The sequence below is a fragment of the Carya illinoinensis genome, chromosome 10, assembly GCF_018687715.1.
Source record: "Carya illinoinensis cultivar Pawnee chromosome 10, C.illinoinensisPawnee_v1, whole genome shotgun sequence".
NCBI classification, from domain to species: Eukaryota; Viridiplantae; Streptophyta; class Magnoliopsida; order Fagales; family Juglandaceae; genus Carya; species Carya illinoinensis.
In genome coordinates, this window is record NC_056761.1 from 260,832 (window position 1) to 285,361 (window position 24,530).

The following is a 24,530-nucleotide window of genomic DNA, read 5'->3' on the forward strand; positions in this document are numbered from 1 at the left end:
AAACTATTACCACTTCAGCCAAAATATAGTAAATATTATATTATCACGAGAATATTGTATTTAATAAAATGAACTCTAGACTTCTATTTTGAAGATTGGAATTATGCTAATTAAGCCATAAACTTTTAACGGAAGATATAATAAATATTAAAAGATAGAAGAATACGACAAAATTATTAATAATTGGAAGAGATAAATATATTCTTAAAAACATATTTAAATGAATGAATTTAAATATTTTAAAACTCATTCTCAATATGCAGGATGAATAAACTAATTTTTGGTTGTTTTACTAATTTCTAGTTAGCTATATGTATTGAAATTTATATATGCTGTTATAATTGGCTCCTCATTTGGTTATATAGGGAAGATGAGATTTTTATTTTTTTTTAAAGTTAAATAAAATATTATTATAATATAATTTTTTAATATTAAATTTTTTTAAAAATTAAAAAAATTAAATTATTTATTATATTTTATATATAAATTTATAATAATTATAATAATAAAATAAAATGACATAAAATATTTTGGGTAAACAAACGAGAAGCCGGAGTCACTCGCGACTTGATCTCAAAAGCAAGGGCCGCGGGCATACTAGCAAGGGCGGCATACAGAGCAGACAATCTCGACGACGCCGGAGGAATGGACAGGGACTGGGGTTCGAAGCCTGGCAGCGGAGGCGCCGCCTCCGCCCAGAACGAAGCTATCGACCGCCGTGAACGACTCCGAAGGCTTGCCCTCGAGACCATCGATCTCGCCAAAGATCCCTATTTCATGCGGAACCACCTCGGCAGGTCCTCTCTCTCTCTCTCTCTCTCTCTGTTTTTTTTTTTTTTTTTTATTTGCGGGTTTCTTGCTTCTTCTGAGTTTGAAGTCTTGTTGGGGGCTGCTGTAGTTACGAGTGTAAGCTTTGCCTGACCCTTCACAACAACGAGGGGAATTATTTGGCCCACACACAGGGAAAGCGGCATCAGACTAATTTGGCCAAGAGAGCTGCTCGCGAGGCTAAGGAGGCCCCTGCGCAGCCTCAGCCGCACAAGCGCAAGGTCTCCGTACGCAAGACAGGCTAGTCCATTCTTTTTCTTTGTTTTCGTCCCATAAATACTACCGTTTTATGATTTTTTCTTCTATAAGGATTTGTGATTTGTTGTGTGCCTAAACGGCAATGTTATGTATGCCCCTAGAGTGCCATTTCTTTGAACACGTAGTGCGCAGATTTGTGTTAACGAAGATAATTGTTTTGTGTGAGCGTGATATGTTAGGAAAGTATGTTTTTTACTCTTGGGTTGCGGAAATTATAAGTAGCTGATAGTTTTTGTGCGTGTCTGCCTCTGAATAACACTACATGCCCCGAGAGTTTACTAGATTGGGACTCAATACACGGGGCTTCAATGGATATATATTTTTTTGACACGGAAGAAGTAAATTTTATTGATACGAATGAAATAGGCATAGTCTATGTACACATAAAGTATACAAAAGGACACCTAAATACATTATAGATTAGGGACAAAAAGTCACGAGCATTGTTTCCATGAAGTACAATGGCTGAGAACCAAAGCATTAAAGTGTGCATAAAAAAATTCTGAAGTTCCGCTATTGTGCGTTCCCTATCTTCAAACAACCGCTTATTTCTTTTTGACCATATACACCACATGATACACATTGGGATCATCTTCCACACTACCGCCACTTGAGGATAGCCTTGAATCTCCTTCCAATAGGCCAATAAATCCACCACCCTCAATGGCATTACCCAAGCGACATCAACTCTTCTAAAGATCTCATTCCACATTCCCCTTGTTACCTCATAGTGCAATAATAAGTGATCCACAGATTCTCCATGCTTTTTACACAAATAGCACCAATTCATCACAATGAGTCCCCTCCTCCTCAAGTTGTTCGTGGTCAAAATTTTCCCAAGAGTGGCAGCCCATACAAAGAAAGCTACCTTAGTGGGCACATGAGACCTCCAAATCCTCTTCCAAGGGAATGAAACATGGCCTTATGCTGTCAAGATCTTGTAGTAAACCCTGACTGTACATTTTTTGCTACCATTGGCCCTCCATTTTATCTTATCCTCCTGTGCCGTAGTGTTTTCCAAGGAGTATAACAATCTGAACAATTCTGAAATGGTGTGCAATTCCCAATCATGAATATCCCTATTAAAAAGGACATTCTACTGGTAAGAACCATGAGAAAATACCCTTATAAAAAGTACGCCCATGTCTAGAGTCAATAATCTCCTTCCATAGTGAATTCCCCTCTAAATGGTACCTCCATAACCATTTCCCCAAGAAAGCTTTATTGAAGGTCCTCAAATTGCAAACTCCCAAGCCACCATACGAAATTGGGGAACAAAATTTTTTTCCAACTAACAAGGTGAAATTTCGTTTCCTACCCCACTCCCCCCCCTTCCTCCTCCACTCCCCCCCTCAAAAAAGCCCGAAATAATTTCTCAATCCTAGTCGCCACCCCTGTAGGCAACAGAAATAGAGATATAAAATAGGTGGGGATGTTAGTTAAGGTGCTCTTAATTAAAGTGAGTCGCCCCTCTTTCGATAAATACAACTGTGTCCAACCAGCAAGCCTTTTCTCTACTTTCTCTTCAATGGATATATTTATAAGAGAAAGATTTGAAAGGTTAAAATTAATGTTTGAAGCCACAATGATAGGGTTTTCATGACCGATTGGCTTTACTAGTTCTGTATATGTGCAGATAGTTTTTGAAATCAACATACAAATGAAATGAATCGAGATTTCAGGCAGGGATATATGTCTTGCAAATCTTCAGTCCTTTGAATATCTCAAATGAAGATGATTAATGGTAAAGGAGCTTGTAACTGTACCACCAATGTGTCTTCTGAGGTCTAGAGTTACTGTCCATCGAAAAGTTTCCCTGCGGAAAAAGTTTCATGAAGTGTTTGAAATGTGTTAACTTGGGTAGATGATAGTTTCCAAGTATGGGTTGCATTTCTTGTGATTACAATGGTTTGAAATTTAGCACTCTCCTCAAAACAAAAAAAATGTCTAACATTATCGTGGGTATGTCTCTAGTGATTCTACTGGTTATACTCATAAGGATCTGAATCCCTTGCATCTTTGTTTATGTTGTTATTGTTGTTGCTGTTTTTAAACTCTTTTACTTTTCTTAGTGTCAACTCAACTCTGAAAGATGTGTTCGATTGATAACTTTAGAGCTCCCTATTATTCTTAACTCACAAGTATATCTCTATCATGTGTGCTTACAGTCAAAATTGGGAGGCCAGGGTACCGTGTAACAAAGCAGTTTGATCATGAGACGAAGCAGAGGTCTCTTCTCTTCCAGGTCTTTATTAACTTATTTATTGTGTTTTCATTGTCTTAAGTAGATTCTATTTTTTTTTGTTATGGGGGATTTTTTTTTTTTTTAATTTCCCGATTGATCAGCTAAAGTAAGAGATGATGTTAACTCTATTCTTCTTGTAACATTGTATGTCAAGCAGATTGAATACCCCGAGATTGAAGACCATGCAAAGCCAAGGCATAGGTTTATGTCATCTTATGAACAGGTGGATCTTCTTTCCACGGGTTTCTTTCCTGAAATTTTTCACATGCTTTGTCATTTATTTCTCTGCTTTGCACTGCACTTAAATTATTAATGCTGAAAAGGTACCTTTGTTTTTAGAAGATGAAAAGTGATGTGATGTTCTAATCTTTCTTTTTATCACATCTTAATGGATGCAGAGGGTCCAACCCTTCGATAAGAGATACCAGTATCTTCTGTTTGCGGCTGAACCATATGAGATCATTGCTTTCAAGGTAAACCAGTCATATAATCCTACATGCTATTGATCTGCATCTTATTATTTTTATAAGTAATTATTGATTTTAATTGTAACCATGTTCCTAGTTGGGTACTTTCCCTTGTATACACCTTGTGAACTTTGGTTGTGCCCCTTTGTGCTTTTAATAGAATTGGCTTAAATATTTGGATCTTCCTTTGGATGCCCCGTTCAAATCGAAATCTATTTGGGATGATGTGCTAGAAAAAATGGAGCGGAAACTGGCTAGTTGGAAGATGTATTTATCTAGAGATGGTAGGGCCACTTTAATCAAATATACCCCATCCAACTTGCCAACCTACTTTCCATCACTATTTCCGCTTCCCGCCAAGGGGGCTCATCACATGGAGAAACTTCAACGGGATTTCTTTTCTTTTCTTTTCTTTTTTTTGGGGGGGGGGGGGGGGGGGTGTGGGGGGGCATGAATGACGAGTTTAAATTCCACTTGGTATAATGGGTCACAATTTGCTCCCCTATCCTGGGAGGAGGATTGTGTATTTAGAACTTGCAATCTTTTAAAAAAGCTTTGATTGTCAAATGACTATGGAGATACCACAATGAACGGGAAGCATTATGGAGAGCTTTCATATAATCGAAGTATGGTGAACCATGGGGAGGATGGTGTTCGAATGAGGTAAGTGGGCAATATGGGGCGGGACTATGGAAATACATGAGAAGAGGAAGGGACACACATTCAAGAAATATCTGTTTTGAGGTGGGTGATGGGTCCAAAATAAAATTTTGGCATAATGTGTGGTGTGGCAATAGGACACTCAAGGAAGCTTATCCAAAATTCTATGGCATAGCAAGAATGAAAGAAGTCTCAATTGTGGACCTCTTAATCCTATCTAATGGTACTCCCCAATGGAACGTTATATTCTTTAGATACGCACGAGATTGGGAAGTTGATGCTTTCTCAAAGTTCTATGATCTAGTGTACTTTACCTGTATAATGAGGGGAGCTAAAGACAAGATCTTTTGGCGCCCTTCTAAGAAAGGGAAGAAGTTCATAGTGCGCTCCCTCTATAATGCTATGATCATGCATAATACAAATCCATTTTCATGGAAGATTATTTGGAAGACAAAAGCGCCCCTAAAGAAGTTTTGTTTTGCATGGATTGCTTCATTAGGGAAGATCCTCACAATAGACAACCTACGGAAACGCTACATCATAGTCATGAATTAGTGTTGTATGTGCAAAAAGAGTGGAGAATCCATAGATCATCTATTACTTCATTGTGAGATTGCTACGACCCTGTGGAAGGACTTCTTTGCTTGGATGGGATTAGCTTGGGTAATGCTACAAAGGGTAATCGACCTCCTAGCTTCTTGGTAAGGTATCCGGGGCAACCCTCAAATTGCAACAGTGTGGAAGATGGTCACAATTTGTATTTGGAGGGAGAGGAATGCAAGAAATTTTGAAGATCGAGAGGTCAACGTATGAGCTTAGAAGTTTATTTTTCTATACTTTACTCTCCATTGGTCGATTGTAATTGATTTTAATGGCTTGTCTTTTCATGACTTCCTTGTATCGCTAAACCAGCATGCATAGACAATGCTCTTTTATATGTCCCGTATACTCGGGCCTTTGCCTATTTTATGCTCAATAAAATTTTGTTATCCCAAAAAAAAAAAAAAAAAAAATGTAGCAATCCACCAGAAAATGTAAGGTTGTCTTTAATGGCCTCTTAAGTTACAGAATTTCACTCCATTCAAATTAGAGTTAAAATTAACGTATTAGTGGACAGGAGCATGGTGGGAACACTAATATTTAAAGACATATTAGTGCTTTTTTTTATAGGTAAATATTAGTGCTTTTTTTAATAGTTCAATGATATTTTGTTGATGCTAATATAGGAATACTTTTTTTTTTTATACATTTGGGGAGGGGGGTTTCGAATCCAAGACCTCCATTTTGGAAGTTTGAGGGTTATGCCAATCAAGCCATAGGCCTTTGGCCTAATATAGGAATACTACATATTGGTGCTTATTAAATTGCAATGTCCAGTCCATCCCATCCTAATCCCACCACGATGCTAATTTTGACACCACTTGGAAGCTACGCTAGATATTACACATTATTGTAAAATTAGGATGACATGATTGAAACAATTTTAAATTTATGGGGACATTTCAAATGATCATATAATTACTTGGTAGTTGCAATTAACCCTTTTATTTAGTTTTAGGAAATTTCATCGCATGTGTGTGTGTATTTTAAATCCAGGTTCCTAGCACAGAGATTGACAAAACGCCTCCCAAGTTCTTCACGCATTGGGATCCAGACTCAAAAATGTTCACGGTTAGTTTATTTAATACTTGCTCTTCTGCTGCAAATGCTTTTAGATTTATGCTGGCACAGAGACCGATTGCTTGATCAATCAGTCTAGTCTGTGTAACAAAGCAAATTTACATGGTTGGCCGGTGGGTCAGCTTCGGGTCTTAATTCTCATCTCTCAATTTACTTTATCACCCAAGTGATGCCACCAAACTCACTTTCTTTCTGAATTGGGTTGGACAATCTTTAGTGTCTCACAGGCCAGCTGCTGATTTGCTTAAATTACTCTCTGATTTTTTTTTTTCAAATTTGTAATAGTTAATTTTATCTGACCTAGTCATTTGGTGTGTAAATGTGAAGTTGCAATTATATTTCAAATCCAAGCCACCAGAGGCGATCAAACCTCAATCTGGCCCCATAGCCAATGGCACAGCAGCTCCTGGTGTCCCGCCAAGACCTTTGCCACCACCACCCCAAGGCCCACCCCCACCACCGCCTCCAACCCAAGGATTACCACCTGGTGCACCCATTGGAAATCCTCCTAGAGCCCCGCCACCATCAATGCCAGCTTTGTTCCCACCGCCACCTCCTCCTGCAGCAAATGGACCTAGGCCTATGCCTCCTGGCGGAACTCCACCTGTCCCTCCCCCACCCCCTGTTGGTAGTGGTACAATGGCAAATTTCACACCTGGTACAAGACCTCCAATGCCTCCCCCACAAGGTTTTCCACCCCAACAGATTCAGGGCCAGGGTGTTCGTCCTCCACCACCGCCTTCTAGCATGGGGCAACAGGTCCCTAGGCCCCCTCCTCAGTAAGCATATCACTGTGAAGTAGTTGTGGAAAGAACTATATTCGAGTACTATGCTTTTGTCTTTTTTCTTTTTCCTTTTCTGAAAGGAACTATGCTAGCGGTAAAGATGTGTTTATTCAGATACTCAAACTGAATGAAACTGGATGTGGTTAGCAATTTTCCAGATTTCTTCAAGATATTTGTGCTTTTAGGTTTATGAGCTTGTCCTATTTTGAATGTTCCGTCTTTTTTGGTAGACTTGGAGAAAGCAAAAGTTGCACAGTGGTGATTGAATCTGTTTTAAGATTTGTTTTTGCTGCATTTGGCATGTCAAATTCAAAGCATATATTCAATGGATAGTAAATAGGTTGTAGCGGAGTAGTAAGTATATGATTTTCCATTTTCTTTTAGTACAAGTAAAAGCTTTTCTGGCTTCACGAGTAAATCATGAAAATCTACGAAGTCAGAACGCACTGAAATCACAGACTATATAAGCTACATGATAAATAGCAAGGTCCTGTACGTTCAAGTGCTATTGCATATAAACATGAGTTAGAGGCACACAGCCACACCTGAACCACATTCAAAATGTGTATTGACAAAAGAAGGCGCCTTGATTGACAGCGAGAAGTGATGGCAATTAAAAGAGTACATCAATAATCTCACTTCATTGAGTTCTGTCAGCTCTTTGTGAGTACTTTATTCTTTTAAGGAAATGAAGTACCCAAGTACTTGTATACAAGAGAAGCACCCGACTAGGGAGGTGAAGTAAGAAAAAATCTAAATGAGAAGAAAAGCGGCTAGAACAAGTGTGAGCATACGTAAAGTAGTCTTAGCACTGCGGAGCACTTTGTAAGCATATTGAATATGAAAAATGATATACTTATTACTCCACTACAACTTATTCACTACTCTTTTTATATTTGTAAAAAGAATATTGGTAATTAGAAGAATCGGGGGAGATTCTTGGAGGTCGTCGTGAGTTATGGTACTGTAACTTTGTAGGACTCTGGAATGTACCCTTTTCTCCCTCTCCTCTATCCTCTACGGTAAGTTGCATTGTCCCCCATCCTTGCCTTGGAAACAAATAGATGCGCTTAGAGCATTTACATTGAGATCTCTATAAAATTTTCTATAATTTAACTAAAAATGATATTTTCTGTTTTTTTTTTTTAAAATTTTACTCATTTTTCAAAAGCTCCCTACATCTTATTTTCTATCATTTATCTATTCTATTAAAATAATATTTATCTATTATTTCTTTATTATTTTTTTCTCACTTCTATTTACAAACTTAACTACCCAATATTTTTTCTTATATTTTGAACTATTACTCTATTGAATATTTTAAAGAAAAAATTAAATTATTTTTTTGGGTATGATAATATTTTTAAAATTAATTAATTAAATTTTTTATATTGTCGTAATTATTTAAATTATTTTTAAAATTATTATTTAAAACTATAACAAATATGAGTATGATAGAAAGTGTAGATTGAAAGTTAATGTGTATGATAGAAAGTGTAGATGATTAGAATAATATTTTGATAAAAAAAAATTGGGGATGATGCTCCATAAAATTGAGATTCAGATGTAGAGGTAATTTTAATAAAATTCTTAAAATTTTTCTCAAATTATAGGAAAAATGTACCTATGCGGTACCAGTTGAGAATGCTCTTATAGAGACGGCATAGCCGTGAGAAGATATTTAAATCAATTCACTCTACAAACCAACAACATTTTAGATGGGGGGAGCTGACTTTCCCCTATTTGACAACACAAGTTTATGCTTCTTCTGACCATTATCCTTGCAAAAGACTCGTCATCATGATAACTCATCATAGAACAACAAAAATTTTGGAGTGAGCACTCGAAGAGATCTATATGTGTACTCGATCATCTTTCTCACTCACCCTGATCTTCTCTTGCAAAGAAATCGATCATGACACCTTGCTACAGAACAACATTGTATTCCTCGTGAATTAAACGTTTGGTTTTGGGTCTCCTCCTTCCTTAGAACCTGCTCTATCCTTGTCGGCTTGTTCACAAGAAGCTGCATTTGGAGCCTGCTTAACAAAGTTGCTTAATTAGAAAACTAAAGTTCTGTTCTTTTCCCCTTAATTCTTATATTTAGAAAAGAACTCAAATGCTTTAAAAAATAATATAGCATTAGGCATGTGACTGTTTTACAAGTTTAGAGTGGACTGAGTCTGTCTAGTGCTCGATACGCAATTAATCGATGCCAATTAACTGAACATATGGGAGGGAAACTTTTTTATATCCAATATTGAATTTTAGGGAGTTAGGTTCAGTTATCTACAACCAATCCTCACTCTATAACATAGCCGATAGGGTTATATATTGATCTGAAATCATAGGATCAAAGGATGGCAGAATTAGATGCAGGGCACCTTATAAATTAATATCAAGTTGATAGTAGATACGTACGTTACATACGGGCTCTTTAACCAATTGGGAAGGATTAAGGAAGAATTAATTTGAGGAGGCTTAGCTAGTACTAACTAATAAGTAACTATGGACTAGGTAGCATACTTCTATTACTCGATTAAAGGAAATTTATGCGATGCAATTAATTATTTAGAATATGATGATGATCATGAGGATCAATTTACAAAACCAAGTACAACACTTGTCTGATCAAACTGCAAGATCAACTTTGATCCGCTTATAGATAATATCCGCACACATGCATATTACATTACAAATTAATTGAATTCGGGCATGCATTTATTTTCCACAACCAAAAGTCTAGGGACGTAAGCTCTACGGTGCTGAACCAGAGAGAGAGAGAGAGAGAGAGAGAGAGAGAGAGAGAGAGTACTGAGTACAAACGACACGATTTGAGTTGAATACATATTTGTCGTGACAGTAACAGATTGACAAACAATTTGTAATGTATTACAAGTGAAGTACTAATTGGATTTGCTTCCTCTTTCAAATATTGACACCTGGTCGAAGCAACTCATGTACGTTTGACATAATTTACTATTTTTCTCGCTCGTAGCCCCTTAATTCGACCGATGTCAAGGCCACGGTCGTGAGCTGATAATGGTAACAGCTCGAGTCAAGGATTCCTAATTGGAAATGATCCAAATCCAATTCTCCGCATGGAACGCCTTGAAACCCGGGTTTAAGCCCCTCTATATATACCACCCCATGTTCATTAAGATTAGCACCAACCTAGCTACCACGTACGTACACCGTACCCAACTGCATTGATCAGATTAATTACTAATTAGGCACTGCGAGAGCAATACACCGCGTCCATCTAACAATGATGAAGACGGCCCTTCCATTCTTTCGCCTTATCTTGGCCCTCTTTTTCCTCGCTAGTATGCCTCGCTTTCTTTCTTTCTTTTTATTTTTAAAAAAAAAAATGGTTTTAATTAGCACATTAATATAAGTTGCTTTTTTGAAAGTAAGTATTTCTAGAAATCTTAAAAGCTTTTAGTACCATCGGACGATGTCTTTATCTATATTTATATATATAATATATATTTTACATGCATGATCACATTTTAAATTTTGTCCGTTAAACATTAATTCTCCCTCTTTCCCGGACGGTGGCCCGAGAACCATTTATATGGGGACCTCCAACAAACAGGCTAATATATATATATATATGGATATGGGGGCCAGTATTAGAGCTAGATTTCGTATTTTGCATGTGTGTGTATATATGTATGCATGTGGTATATATATATATACATACATACATGCACCTATCATCGTTATAAGTATGTGTTTCTACGATCGAGCTTATAAAATGGTACTGTATCATAATATTTGATTAAATTCGTTCGTTGAAATATCTAATATATAATATTGTCTGCCTTTTATGTACGGGATGCATGCAATATGGTGTCGAGGAACTAATTATTTGTTTGATGTTACATGCATGCAGGTGCTCAATCCGCTAGAATAACTTTCACAAACAACTGTCCGAGAACTATCTGGCCAGGAACCCTAACCTCCGATCAAAAACCTCAACTATCGACTACTGGGTTTGAATTAGCATCCAAAGCATCCAGATCACTAGATGTCCAAGCTCCATGGAAAGGCCGGTTTTGGGCTCGAACTCGTTGCTCCACGGATGCTTCAGGAAAGTTCTCTTGCGAAACTGCAGATTGCGCCTCCGGTCAGGTTGCATGCAACGGTAACGGTGCCATCCCGCCAGCATCTTTGGTAGAAATCAACATAGCAGAGAATGGAGGGCAAGATTATTACGATGTCAGCCTTGTAGACGGCTTCAACCTGCCTGTTTCAGTGGCCACACAAGGTGGAACGGGTGAATGTAAGACCTCGAGTTGCTCGTCCAACGTGAACGCAGTTTGCCCAACAGAGCTGCAAGTGAAAGGGTCTGATGGCAGCGTGCTTGCTTGCAAGAGTGCATGCACAGCATTCAATCAGCCACAATACTGTTGCACTGGAGATTTCAGTACTCCAGATAAATGTCCACCCACTAACTATTCCATGATATTTGAGAACCAGTGCCCTCAAGCTTATAGCTATGCTTATGATGATCAGAACAGCACCTTTACTTGCTCCGGTGGACCTAACTATGTTATCACTTTCTGCCCTTAAACTTGCTAAGAGGAATTATGTGTTCCCCTTGCCTCTTTATAATATGACAATAATCGAGTACTTAGTACACATGCATGTGTGTGTCAGTGTAATAAGTCTTGAACTACTTATAGCAAATTAAAAAATTATGCACAAATTTTCTTGTGCTTTATAAAGAGCAGTGTAGACGTTGTGCAGCAGTAGTGCTTTTTCTGTAGCTACTATATCTTCGTACATGCGGCTAATGACCAAAATGTGTTAATTCCATGGTCCTCTCATGCCATCAATTGCTAGTTTTTTGTTTGCATCGCAACCCATAGTACGTACTGGTTTCTAACAGTCTTACGTTTGAAGCCGCTGGTTCCTACGTACTTGATGTGGCCAACTCCGGCTTTCGAAGCTAATTACCAGATCATGACTCCCTCAAGATTGTCTCTTTTCATCTGTGAATTGTGAGCAAATACACACATGTTCCGTGTCACGCACACAAATTAGTAATTATTGCATCTTAAATTAATTATTCTGGCAAATTGGTACAAATAGCGCGCAGTTAATTTTATCATGACTATAAATTATCTTCATTGCAATAACAACCCAAAAAAATGTAAAATATGAAAGAAATCCTGAAATATTTGGGCATTTTTCTCTGGGCTTGAAAGATTTGAGTTTGCAATCTTAACCCAAATTCACCCTCTTGAAATTAAAATAGCGGCCCACTGATTTTGGGTTTGCAATCTGTAGGCCCAGGAGAAGCAGATTTTCATTTTATGAATGGTTGTAACCCAAAAATGGACCTTGGAATTATCTCTGATAAGTGAGCACGGAGGATAAAAAGAAGCATAACAATAATAAGAGAATACAGCTAGATTGAGTTCGGCACAAACAGACTACAAGGTTTAGAACACAATGGGTGGGGAAAAGGGATCAGGCAGGGTAGGCCAGATGATCATGTTCAAAGATGGCCAACCACGAGAATTTGGAATTAAAAATATAATAATACAAAACAAATTGAGGAGATTTCATGCTAAAGTACTCATGATGATGTTCAACTTCGCAGCTAGCTTTCATTTCATATTTCACTTTATATTTTATAATAAATAGATATTATACATTTTAAATACTGAAGTACTGGATGGATGCAGTTATCCAATTCATATCTTAATTACTTCATATTTTATATTAATTTATATATGTGCCGACCGATATAAATAAATTTGTACTTATAAAAAAAATATAATATTAGATATTATGTATTTTAAATGAAATAGAGGAGATTATTGTTAGTGAACAAGGAAAACCAATTATATATCGATTTTACTGACAATTCTGCAATGTGAAATAAAGGTAGATTTAGCTAGAGATTTTCATCACTATAATATACATGAATACTCATGTACGTTGAACACTCCTAGTGACTTTTTCCAAGAACAAATTAGTGCTTCCATAGTGATAGCAGTAGGTTGATGGCGCTTGTTATTGTTCTTGTAAGTTTGTACCTCCAACTCTGCTCTATTAATAATTGAGTTTGGATGCAAGAATCCTTTCCCATGGATAACATCATTCCTTCTATGCCAAATCATACGAGTAATCACAGCAGCCTCATCCAGCTCCTCTTGTTTCAGAGTTTTTGCAAACTGATTCCAAATCTGTAGAAATGAATTACCCTGACATCTTTTGAATTCTATTGCATCCTTGGCTCCAAACATCTTCAGATGCCTCACATTCCCATGGGATATGCTCCATAGTTTCTGCGCAGATTTTGCATACTGGACAAACAACTTCCTCCACTACTTTATGTTTTCACAAATTGTGGAGAGTAGGTAAGATATTTTTACAAGCTCTCCAAATAAACATTTTGACAGCATTTGGAGTATGTAACTTCCAAATTTACTTCCAACACTCAATTTGTGTCCCACTTCGTGAATATTCTCCTACTTGATTATCTTCAAGCTGTTTGTGTAGATGGTATGCATTCTTTACTAAGAAAACTCCATTGTTGGTGTATGACCACACCATCTGATCATCTCTACTAACAAGACTAATTGGAATAGACTTTATTTGTGCAACCTCTGATGGAGAGAATATATTTTGAAGCAAGTCTTCCCTCCATCTCTTGAGATCAGGCTCAATAAGATCAGCTGCCTTGGTATAATTTTCATTATCTTGCACTCGTCGTTGAAGCATAGGAGAGTGGGACCCTGGGAGCCACTTATCTTCCCAAATCTTAACATTCTGTACATAGAATTTTTGATATATTAATTAGACTTGGAAAGCGACAATGGAGTGCTAAATTTACTACAAATTTAAACTTCAGGCACTAACATATATACCAAAATAATGTGCGGATCTTAATTATATAAGAATCTAAACCTAATAGAATAAAATAACGTAAAGTGCTAAATTTACTACAAATTTTACAAAACTAATAATTTGTTTGTTTAGTAACAAACAAATCAATATTGTAATAAACACTGATTTGGGCATGTTTTTCTTTTAATTTTTTTTATTCTTGCGATAATTAGTAAAAATTGTAGGACTATGATTATATATATCATTACTTGTATATATAAAATTAAAAAAAATAAAATAAAACATGCAGTAATGATATATATCATTACTAATATATATCATTACTTGTATATCATTCCAAATTCAGTAATTGCCATGCAAATCAAGTATACTAGATCTAACTAGTACTATAAGTGGAAGTCATTTTTCTCTCCAGTGCCTTTTTTCCAAATACCGTAGGCATCAAGAGCCCTTCCTTTTCTTTGCCCAAAGGGGGTTGGAGTTTCGACCCCACATTCCCTCCTCCTGTTTGACGTCAGTCGGCGTAGTATATAATTTTTTTCTTTTTCATGTTTTTCCGTTCATAGCACAAAGAAGTGCCAATCTACTGCCTACCAGACTCCTTCGACCACCACGTGCCACTCCAGCAAAATCTACAGCTGCCGATCTGTTGGACGGTGGAAGAAATACTCCCAAAAGAGTGGTGCGTGAGTCTCACGAGTGGCTTATACCGCGCATGAACTTCACGATCCTCCGTGCCAACAAGCCTCTGCTGACGTCACATGTGGCTTCACTGAGATCAGTGGCCTCGGTCCACCCAGGCCTGACCACCGCTCCCTTTCTAGTGTGGCGTGTGATCCACACATGCCACCACAAATAGTGATGGTTCTTATTTGGTGTATTAGCGCGCCTTCCGGTTGTTATGTTCTTATATTATTGCTTTCCTTAATCGATGATCAAGATGAAGTGGGCGTGAAAGTTTCCTACAGTCAATCCAGATAAGCAAGTTGTAGCACACACTGTCTCACTGTGACTAAAAGTTGCAGTTTAGTAATTTATTTATTAGACTAATCAAAACTGCTTCAAGCGGCTTTCTCCTTAGTGGGAAATAAGCGGAAGCCAATTTTAACTCCAAATTCTCATTTTTATTTTTACTAGTGTTGCATTTTGTTTGCTTTGTGATGTTTATTGGAGACTTACACCCCATTGAATCTTGTATGATGTAACCTTTAGTTTTTATCAATGAGACTACTTGCTTAAAAAAAAAAGAAAAAAAAATCAAATATACAAGATTTACTATATATCATCAATCTTCTTTATCTCCAATTGCTCATCACGATTCGTCAATGGCTAAATTTCTAATTGGCTAAAAGTTTAATTCTATATATAGTTATATAGTATGCATATGATGTATAGTTATTTTAAAAAAGAGTGAAATTTATTATTAAAAAATGAATTTTTTTCACATAAATATTATATTTATTCAAATTTTTTTTTTTTTTTTTTAAATTACTATACTGTGCATACAAAATTACGATTACTATCGTTTCTTTTAAATCTATCTGGCACAGACCTGCCCTTGTTCGAAATTTTTATCGTATCACCAAATTCGAATGCTGTCCGGGAAGGCACTTTCTCAAGGAACTGATAATCTAAAGAAAATTCGAAAATTAAGAAAAAAAGAGACTGAAAAAAAAAAGAAAAAAAAGAAGTTATCGAGTGGTTATCAAATGGACGCTCCTGCAAGTACTCAACACATGCATATATATACCATCAAAAAAAAAAAAAAAAACACATGCATATATATAGTTGAATTCGTTAAGCGGATCCAATAAATTTACAGGGAAAGAGAGAGAGAGAGAGAGAGAAGGGGGGGGGGGGGGGGGGGGGGGGAAGGGAGAATACTAATAGAAAGGAGTAACCCATCAATTTACTTTTAATGTATATTTTCACCCTCAGATACAGATACATACGCCACCGCATTTGATGTTCCTCTTCTTTTCTTAGGGTTTTTTTTTTGTTTGTTTGTTTTGTTTTAAATAAAATTCTTTCTACGTTACAGTTCGAATTCAGCTTCTTTTCCACTTCCTAGCAATGGCGAACAACAAGAAGAAGACGACGAACTCACCCAAATTAGAGCAAATTGATAATCTACCATACTACTATTCTCAAAAGCCCAGAAGCTCACAACCCAAACGCCGCTCCGACTTCTCCTCCTTCTTCTATTCCGCTCCTCTCTACAATTCAGGTCCCTATCTCTTTCTAACCTCATACTTACGTAGTCCTATGCTCCGTCTGTATTTTTTTTCTTTTTTCTTTTTTCAATTTTCTCTCGTCACCTTCAGAACTGGTGTCACTTCTGAATTGACATCGCAACTTGACTTTTCTGTGCATCAATTTATAGCGCATTATCATTTCCTCTATTAGGGATTGAGTCCGGCCTTTAATTTTCTAGAATGGGAGTTATAACTCAGTTCATCAACTGCTTTTGCTGTTGTTGGATGTTATCATTGCTTTGTCGCTTCCAATTCAGCGATTCAAATAAATCTCATTACTTTCCTTGTGATACAACTTTCACTTGCATAAAGCTTGCATCTTTGGGTCCAAATTTACATTTTACAATTGTCAATAACTAAGGTTTATGCATTATTCGATTTGAAGTAGAATCGTGGCTTATCGGATGTAGTATTGCCGTATATTTACTTATAAAAAAAAAAGTATTGCCGTATATGGGTTTGGGTTGGAATTTAGCTTTAGTATAGTATATTTATGTTCATAATTCCCTTCTTTAGGGAAGAAGGAGTGAAAGTCGATGTGTCTACTAGGTTGCGTTTGCTTTGCTCAAACGCATTGATGTTACGGTGACAACATGTTGTTATTGCTAATTCGGTAGAAGAAAGGGACTTTTTTTTTTTTTTCTTTTTTTTCCTAAGTTATTGTCCAGAGTACTTTTTGGGTTTCTGAGGACTAAGGACTACTGAAGCTTGAAACACCACAGTTTTTGGACCCGGAAAAATATAGTTGTAAGCATAATTATGCACTAATCTGTGCACTAATGTGATGTGATTGGTCAAAAAGTAGATTTTATTGAAAACAGTGTTAATTTAAATTTTAAATATGAATAAATCAGTATTGGTACACAGATTAGTACGTGACTGTGCTTGTATGTATCAAAACACTTTGGAACCATATGACATCATTATTGTCTCACCTGTTCAAGTTTCCTGCAGCTGTTTTGGGAAATGTTTTATTTTTGAAGTTTCAGAAAGCTTACTATTTGATTAGGTTGGTAATTATCTGTCCACAGGTTCCTTACCGGGGTCATCCTGTGGTGAAGTTGGATTGTCCAATGTCACCATGAATAGCTTGAACGACAGAAATGCTGAAGGAGAACAGTTGCCTGAGCATCCTCTGGTTCAATGCTGCAAGTTCCAGGATAAAGAACTACGATTCTCCTCGGATTTCTCTGAAACCCTGACCGTAGAAGTTGAAACAGTAGCACAGAATGAACTTTTTGACACCTTGAGTGAAAGGTTTGTCCAGCACATATTATGCCATGGTCATGCAAAATATCAGCAGTTTGAATCAATTTATATTGCAACGATTATCGTTTTCCATTTATAGAAACGTTGGTGAACAAACAAGTGATACTGCTAGGTCGGTAGAATGCACTCCTTCGCATGCTACAGAAACCAATGGTTTTTGCATAACACCCGGAAGTGTTGTGTGGGCTAGAACTGCTAGTCACATGTGGTGGCCTGCTAAGGTACGTTACTGTTATCCTCATGCGGTGCCCTAATTATCTCGGTTCCTTTTTTGATATTTAATTTTTGTTCTCTCATCTAATTTGATTAGGGGGAGAATTGTTTTGGCCTGTCTCTTCTAATTTGTCGCATGAAAGATATTTTTTCCTGTAATCTTTGCATTACATGCCCATTCAAATGATTTGTGAAGCTTATTTTGCATGTTTAAAACTTCCAGTCTTTGGAGTGTGCTCTTTTCTCAGGTCTGTAAGACACAGTTTAGTTTCTCATCCAGAAGCTTCGGAGGTTGGAGTGGCAACTATGTATCTTAATTTTTAGGCTGAAAGGAAACATAATGTACAATTGGGTTATGCTGGAACTAAGCAGATCATATTTTACTGAACTACAAAAATGATACTTCTTTCCTTTATAACCAGAAGGAGGATTCTTGTTTTGATTACTGTCTGAAAGCCCATCCCTTTAATAACCTGTCTTTTGAAAACAATGTTTGATATCTACCTGACATAAGATATGATATTCAAACCATCATATGAAGCATATTTCTCTAGTTTTATTTGAGAAGCCAGTGCGCCTAGGCTAATAAAACACAAACTGACTTTTCCAGATCACGGATCGAAGATACAATTCAGCTGACACAAGGAACCAAGATACTGGTGGACGTGTTCTAGTAGAATTTTATGGAAGCAATGACATGTAAGATTTCTAACATTCTTTGCTAATATAAATGCACATTGATTGGCTGATCAAAATTTCAGGATTTTCATGATCTGTTTGTCTTATGATCCGAGTATTGTGATACCCAGCGCTTGGCTTGATCCTACCAGAGATCTTTCCCAACTTGAGGATGTGAGTACTGTTGCTTTGACATATCACAATGTAATCTTGATTATTATCTCGCCACAAGTCTCTGGGTTGATATTGATTCTTGTAAACTCCATACTGCAGTCTCTATTAATTATTTTGCTTGTCTACCCTATTTTTTTCCTTCTTGCAACTCATTTTCTTTATGGGGTTGGGGGGCTAACAATGATCTACTTATGGGATATGCCGAGGATTGTTAAAAAATATTAAATTAATTGTAGCGGTTAAAAAATCTCAATATGTAGAGTTATGGGAAAAGCATATCCTCCATTTACAATATTATGTAGTCTTGTCACGGTTCATTTTCATCATGACTAAGATCATGTTATGTTTTTTTCACCAGTGCTTTGAAGAAAGGAGCTGTAACCCTATGGAAGATTTTCAAGACGCTTTAAAACAAGTAAATTGACCTAGTAAAAATGCCATATGCTCTATTATTCTATGGTTTTTGCATTATCTGCCAAGTCAACATTGTGTTCATATGTTTTCTTCTATTCTATCCTAATTGCAGGCCTTACAAGGGAAGGAATGCTTAAGTTCATGTGGAGAGTTGTTTAAGAGCCCTGATGATCTTAATGACTCAGATCAGCAATATCATTCATCTCGTATGTACTGCCTTACAATTTCTTTCTCAACCATACGTGTGAAACCTTAAGGTTAAGAGGGGAAATTACATCTTTGGGGAAATTACATCTCATTTTAACAGTATAGTTCACATTTTCTCTAGTAAATGAAGTAGAATCGATATTGTACAATAAAGTTTGCATATCTATCCCATACTATATGCTCTCTATGTGGATCTTAAACCTCCATACTAAAGGGGATGGCCTCTCCGGTGAAAAGAACTTGTCTCACTTGAACTTCCTTAATCTGATACGTAGTGTAGACGCTTTTTTTTTTTAAGTTTTCAATGTTGTCTCATACACTTATGAAAACAAATGGTGTCTCATACAGAGTATCAGCAGATTTCCTCTTGGAATGATGGAAGATAGTCTTTCACTAATCTTTCTTGAATCTCAGGTCACCACATTCTCTAATATTGAGTGCAGATATATATAATAAAACACATTTTCTTATTTCCTTGTTGACGTTGGTGTAAATTGGATATATGTGATGATTTGGTTTCTAGAAATTCAACGTTGCTAAGTTTAATATGTTTTTCCCCCTGCCTCAAAACTGCATATTCCAAGCATACCCTGGGATCCTGAAGCCTTGGTTTGTATTTGGTATAATGCTTTATAGGCCCAAGTTTTAGGTCGACAAAATCAGTTATGTGTTCTGACTTTTTTAGGAGATCATCGGCTGGGAAGCTATGTTGTACTACTCCCTTTGTGTCTTCCTTCCAGTTTTAATTTTGCTTCTGGGTCAAACAGAAAAATGGACTTCATCAATTTCATGCAGAGCAGAGGATGATTTCCTTGAAAGAGGGAGGGGCAAGAGGGAGCGAAAGCGTAAACTACACTTTGATGTGAGTTGCCATCATCAGACCTCTTGGTGGTAAAAAGGACTTGTTCCTAGACAGATGCACATTTTAATGACATTTGTTTTGCTTTTGCAGGAAGTGACATTTCCACTGATGTCAGCCAAGAAAGTTCGGCGGTTCAGGATAATGAGGTACCTTGGCCTTAGCGCTCCAATTGGTTCTCCTTTTTTTATCAACTAACAACACCACACACTCCTACCCACACCCCCCCCCCCCCCCCCCCCCCCCCCCCCCCCCCCGGCGCGGCCAACAACAATAAGTAGCTTTGGCAGTATTTGATCTACCTTCTCACTCACTCACTCGGCACTGTAGTTTTTGTTGCGAGGTTCATAAGGTCTCTTATTTAATAACGTTCATTTGTAAAGAAAATCTTATCATTTGAATGATATAACTATCTAATCTTTATTATAGGGATGTATAAAATCTTATGTGGTTTTGAAAAATAATCTTAGATTTATTTAGTTATTTATCTATAATCATAGGGAAATGGTCAGCTAAGCTGCCTTGTTATAATTCGAAGGAAAAAGACCTATATATTTAAAAAAAAAAATACAAAGTAAAAATAAAAATGCCTTATCTTTTATTGAAGAATAATTATTAGATCCTCTAGTATCAAGGAAGGACGTGACAACTGTAATGAGATGGAATATTTATATATGTGATATGGTGGATGGATACCATACCGCCTCATTTATACTCGAAGGCTATCAATTAATATATTCTAATGGATAGATTGTATACTCAAATATGCACGTGCCAATTGAACTCCAGAACGAACTGATCTTTATTCAATATGTACGTATACCGTATGTAGATGCTGAAGGGTCCAATTTCCACTAACTAGGCTGTATTAATGTCCAGCAGCAGCATCGCATGTGAATCATCATCTTGATTTAATAAACTAAATAATAATGCCAATGAGTTTTGCTACATACAAATACAGTTGCGCACTAATTTGTATACTAATACTGATTTATTCATACTTAAAATTTAAATTAATATTATTTTTAATAAAATTTACTTTTTGACCAATCATATCATATTGGTATACAGATTAGTATATAATTATACTTATAATTATATTTTTTCAATGCGAATACCATGACTAATCACACACATGCACATTCAAAAGGTAGCTAGCTAAATATCTCTCCTAAAACCCATTACGATCACAATCATGGCTTCGACCACAACCCCCCGCCGGCCCAAAAAAAGCACTACATTTCCACTTTCTACTGATCCCTTTCAGTACGAACTCACCAATAATTTGGCTATAAAATCTGGATCATCAATACGAACTCACCAATTTCAGTTTCCTTATGCTGAGGCTGGCTTTCCCCAAGGATGCGAGAACCGGGACTCTCCCTTCGCCAGACTTGAAGAATTTCATGACTGCAACGATCGAGCATATTGTTGCAACAACCGCTAAAACACTTGTTTGAAGAGTTGAGACTCTCTCCAACCTGTATTATATCTGATAAAAATATTGCATGGACGGCTCATATCGCTCGATCTCAAGTTTCATGTTCCAAGAATTTTGTTCGATGGGACAAGTTGTTTCAAGCTGCTCTTGTGCTCTAACACAAGTCCAGGGTCTACGAGACCGCTAACGATTCAAAGCTTTTTGAAGTACCCGGGTTGCCCAATCAAATTCAATTCAAAGAGATCAGCTACCTCAAGCTGTCAATCCGGGCTCCAACCTTCAAGATATGAGCGTTATTTGTGAAAAGATAAGTGAAGCTGAAGCAGGAGCGCATATGGAGTAGAATATACCGAAAGACAACAGGAGAAAAAAATATGGTGCATTGGCCTCGTGTCTCTACACAACAAGGACAAACTGGACATGGGCAAGAGAGGTAAGAAGGCTTCAACCGATGAAAACCCAGTGCTTGAAGTGTCTTGATTCATGGCCATCGGCCAGTAGTGTGATTTACGCTTGTCTGGAAAGCCTTGATCGCCTCACACCTCCACAGCTGATATATATTGTTGAGATATGTACATATGAGTTAGTTAGCAAGTTTTTCATTTATTATATAACACGTGTTTTAATTAGTTTTCTGTATAAATAGGACATAAGTCAGTTTTGTAATTCACTCAATTTTCTTTTAATCAAAAGCAGGGGAAAACTTCCCTTTTTTGCTCTTTAGGTTTTCTGTACGTGGTGTGGAACTCTCATCTTTCTACATGGTATCAGAGAAAGATGTTCCTTATCATCTCAACAATGCCAATAATCCTGGCATTGTGCTGGTTACGCAACCGTTAACTGGAGATAATTACCATGCTTGGTCTCGCTCCATGCGAATTGCTTACGATCTAAGCGCAAGCTTGGTTTCATTGATGAAAGTATTACCTTGCCATCTAATGTTTCTGATCCAGCGCATAATGCTTGGTTATGTTGTAATGACATGGTTTTCTCGTAGTTACTCAATTCTGTATGAAAGAGATCGCAGCCAGTTGCATCTATATCAACACAGCACGAGAACTTTGGTGTGATTTACAGCAACGCTATTTGCAAACTAATGCGCCTAGGATTTTTCAGCTCCAGAAGGAAATTGGAGATCTGATGCAAGATGATTTGTCTGTAAGTGCATATTTTACTCGATTGAAGACTCTTTGGGATGAATTGATGAATTATATGTCTTTACCTTCTTGTATCTCTTCAAGAAATTGTAATTGTGAAGTTTTAAAAGCTGTTCTTGACCACCGACAACGTGAATATGCGATGCATTTTCTGATGGGACTTAATGACACTTTTGCAAGTGTTAAATCTCAAATTCTGTTGATAGATCCATTTCCTGATATCAATAGAGTGTTCTCTCTGATCTTGTAAGAAGAAAGACAATGTGGTATTCATTCCATTGTCAAATTTGTCAATACTGATTTTGCTGCTTTGGTTTCCACTACTCAGCAACAAAATTCTCATAAATTCACTCCGAGGAATAAATTTTCTTTGAAACCTAAACCGATGTGCAACCACTGTGGAATGGTGGGACATACCAAGGAGAAATGTTATAAACTCCACAGGTATCCTCCTGGATACAAATTCACCAAATCTCGGATTAATTCTGTCAATGGTAATCCTTCTGATAATGTTTCACAGGAGGCACACACTTTTGAAGGATCTTCATTACCTTTTACTCAAGAGCAGTGTCAGCAACTGCTCTCTATGCTTGATTTACACAAATCTTCAACCAAACCTCCAATGGTTTCACATGTAGGTACTCATCAAAATCATCAGACATTCCTTCATCAGTTAGGTATATTACCATTTCCTTCACATAGTATTTTTACTACTCTTAGTTTTCAACATTTTTCATCCTTCATCCATAAAGTTGAAAATCATCCTTCTAATGCACATTGGATCATTGATACTGGTGCAACTGACCACATGGTGAGTTCTGTTTCCTTCTTACATTCATACTCATCTGTTCAATCCACTTTTGTGACTCTTCCAAATGGTCACAAAGTCAATGTCACACACATAGGCATAGTCAAAATTTCTGATACCTTAACATTGACTAATGTTCTATGTGTTCCATCCTTCTCCTTCAATCTTTTGTCAGTTAGTAAACTTGTTCATTCCACTAATTGTGCTGTGTTTTTCTTAAATAAATCATGTATCATTCAGGACCTGTGTGCATGGAGGACGATTGGTCTGGGTGAACAACGAGATGGACTTTATTACTTGCTGCCATATAAGACATCAACCCCTGATGTAATTGATGCTTCTGTTTCTAGTGTATTTTCTAATTCCAATAATGCATTTTCTGCTTCCAGTATTCCTGCACCTCTTGTTTCAAGTCCTCAAACTTTAGATATGTGGCATTATCGTTTAGGACATCCATCCAATGCTAGACAATGTTTGTTACATAAACAAGATTCTCTTATCAATTCTCCTTGTACAAACATATGTGATATATGCCATTATTCCAAACAGGCTCGTTTATCTTTTCCTCTAAGCAATTCTGTCACTACAGAACCATTTGACCTCATCCATACTGATATATGGGGTCCTTTTTCTACTTCCACTTTAGAATGATTTCGGTATTTTCTTACAATTGTGGATGATTTCTCACGAGCAACTTGGGTCTATATGATGAAAAATAAATCTGAAACTAGACCTAAGTTACTTTCATTCTTTGCTCTTGCTGAAACACAATTCAATCATAAAGTTAAAACCATTAGAAGTGATAATGGTCTAGAATTCAATATGACCAATTATTATGCTTCTAAGGGAATCATTCATCAAAGGAGTTGTAATGCCACTCCTCAGCAAAATGGAATTGTGGAATGTAAGCATAGACATTTGTTAGAAGTGGCTAGAGCTCTCAGATTTCAAGCACATCTTCCTTTATGTTTCTGGGGTGATTGTGTCTTAATAGCTGCTTATATCATCAATATATTACCTACTCCACTTCTCTCAAATAAGTCTCCTTATGAATTGTTTTTCTCTACAAAGCCTTCATACTCTCATTTCAAGGTATTTGGATGCCTTTGTTTTGCTAGTACTCTTTCTGCCCATAGAAATAAATTTGACTCTAGAGCAAGAAAGTGTTTGTTCCTTGGTTATCCTTATGATGTAAAAGGATATAAACTCTATGATTTACAATCTCATACAGTTTTTCTATCTAGGGATGTTATTTTCCATGAACA

General features: G+C 36.9%; 3 protein-coding genes across 8 annotated transcripts; all 3 read left to right on the plus strand.

Annotated features, from left to right (window-relative positions):
- Nucleotides 1-529: 529 nt before the first annotated feature.
- Nucleotides 530-7,217, plus strand: LOC122279493 (splicing factor 3A subunit 2). The gene is made up of 7 exons (XM_043090177.1): nt 530-797; nt 899-1,068; nt 3,255-3,331; nt 3,489-3,554; nt 3,730-3,804; nt 6,055-6,129; nt 6,466-7,217. The coding sequence occupies exons 1-7, from the start codon at nt 646-648 to the stop codon at nt 6,919-6,921; spliced, it is 1,071 nt and encodes a 356-aa protein (XP_042946111.1). The 5' UTR covers nt 530-645; the 3' UTR covers nt 6,922-7,217.
- A 2,864-nt stretch (nt 7,218-10,081) lies between these two features.
- LOC122279494 (thaumatin-like protein 1) lies at nt 10,082-11,677 on the plus strand. The gene is made up of 2 exons (XM_043090178.1): nt 10,082-10,249; nt 10,822-11,677. The coding sequence occupies exons 1-2, from the start codon at nt 10,192-10,194 to the stop codon at nt 11,499-11,501; spliced, it is 738 nt and encodes a 245-aa protein (XP_042946112.1). The 5' UTR covers nt 10,082-10,191; the 3' UTR covers nt 11,502-11,677.
- Nucleotides 11,678-15,639: 3,962 nt separating this feature from the next.
- On the plus strand, nt 15,640-20,291 carry LOC122278023. Of its 6 annotated transcripts, XM_043088078.1 has the most exons (10): nt 15,640-15,710; nt 15,832-16,017; nt 17,077-17,302; nt 17,394-17,535; nt 18,138-18,226; nt 18,289-18,379; nt 18,738-18,794; nt 18,906-18,999; nt 19,768-19,862; nt 19,953-20,291. In XM_043088078.1, exons 2-10 carry the CDS (start codon nt 15,864-15,866, stop codon nt 20,055-20,057), a joined length of 1,053 nt encoding a protein of 350 aa, XP_042944012.1. In that variant the 5' UTR covers nt 15,640-15,710; nt 15,832-15,863; the 3' UTR covers nt 20,058-20,291. The 6 variants fall into 6 exon arrangements, 5 of the variants coding, with proteins under 5 accessions (XP_042944012.1, XP_042944015.1, XP_042944014.1 ...); XR_006229276.1 differs by lacking the exon at nt 15,640-15,710 and having other exon boundaries at nt 15,717-16,017; nt 19,686-19,862; XM_043088081.1 differs by lacking the exon at nt 15,640-15,710 and having other exon boundaries at nt 15,717-16,017; nt 19,796-19,862.
- The last annotated feature ends 4,239 nt before the right edge of the window (nt 20,292-24,530 follow it).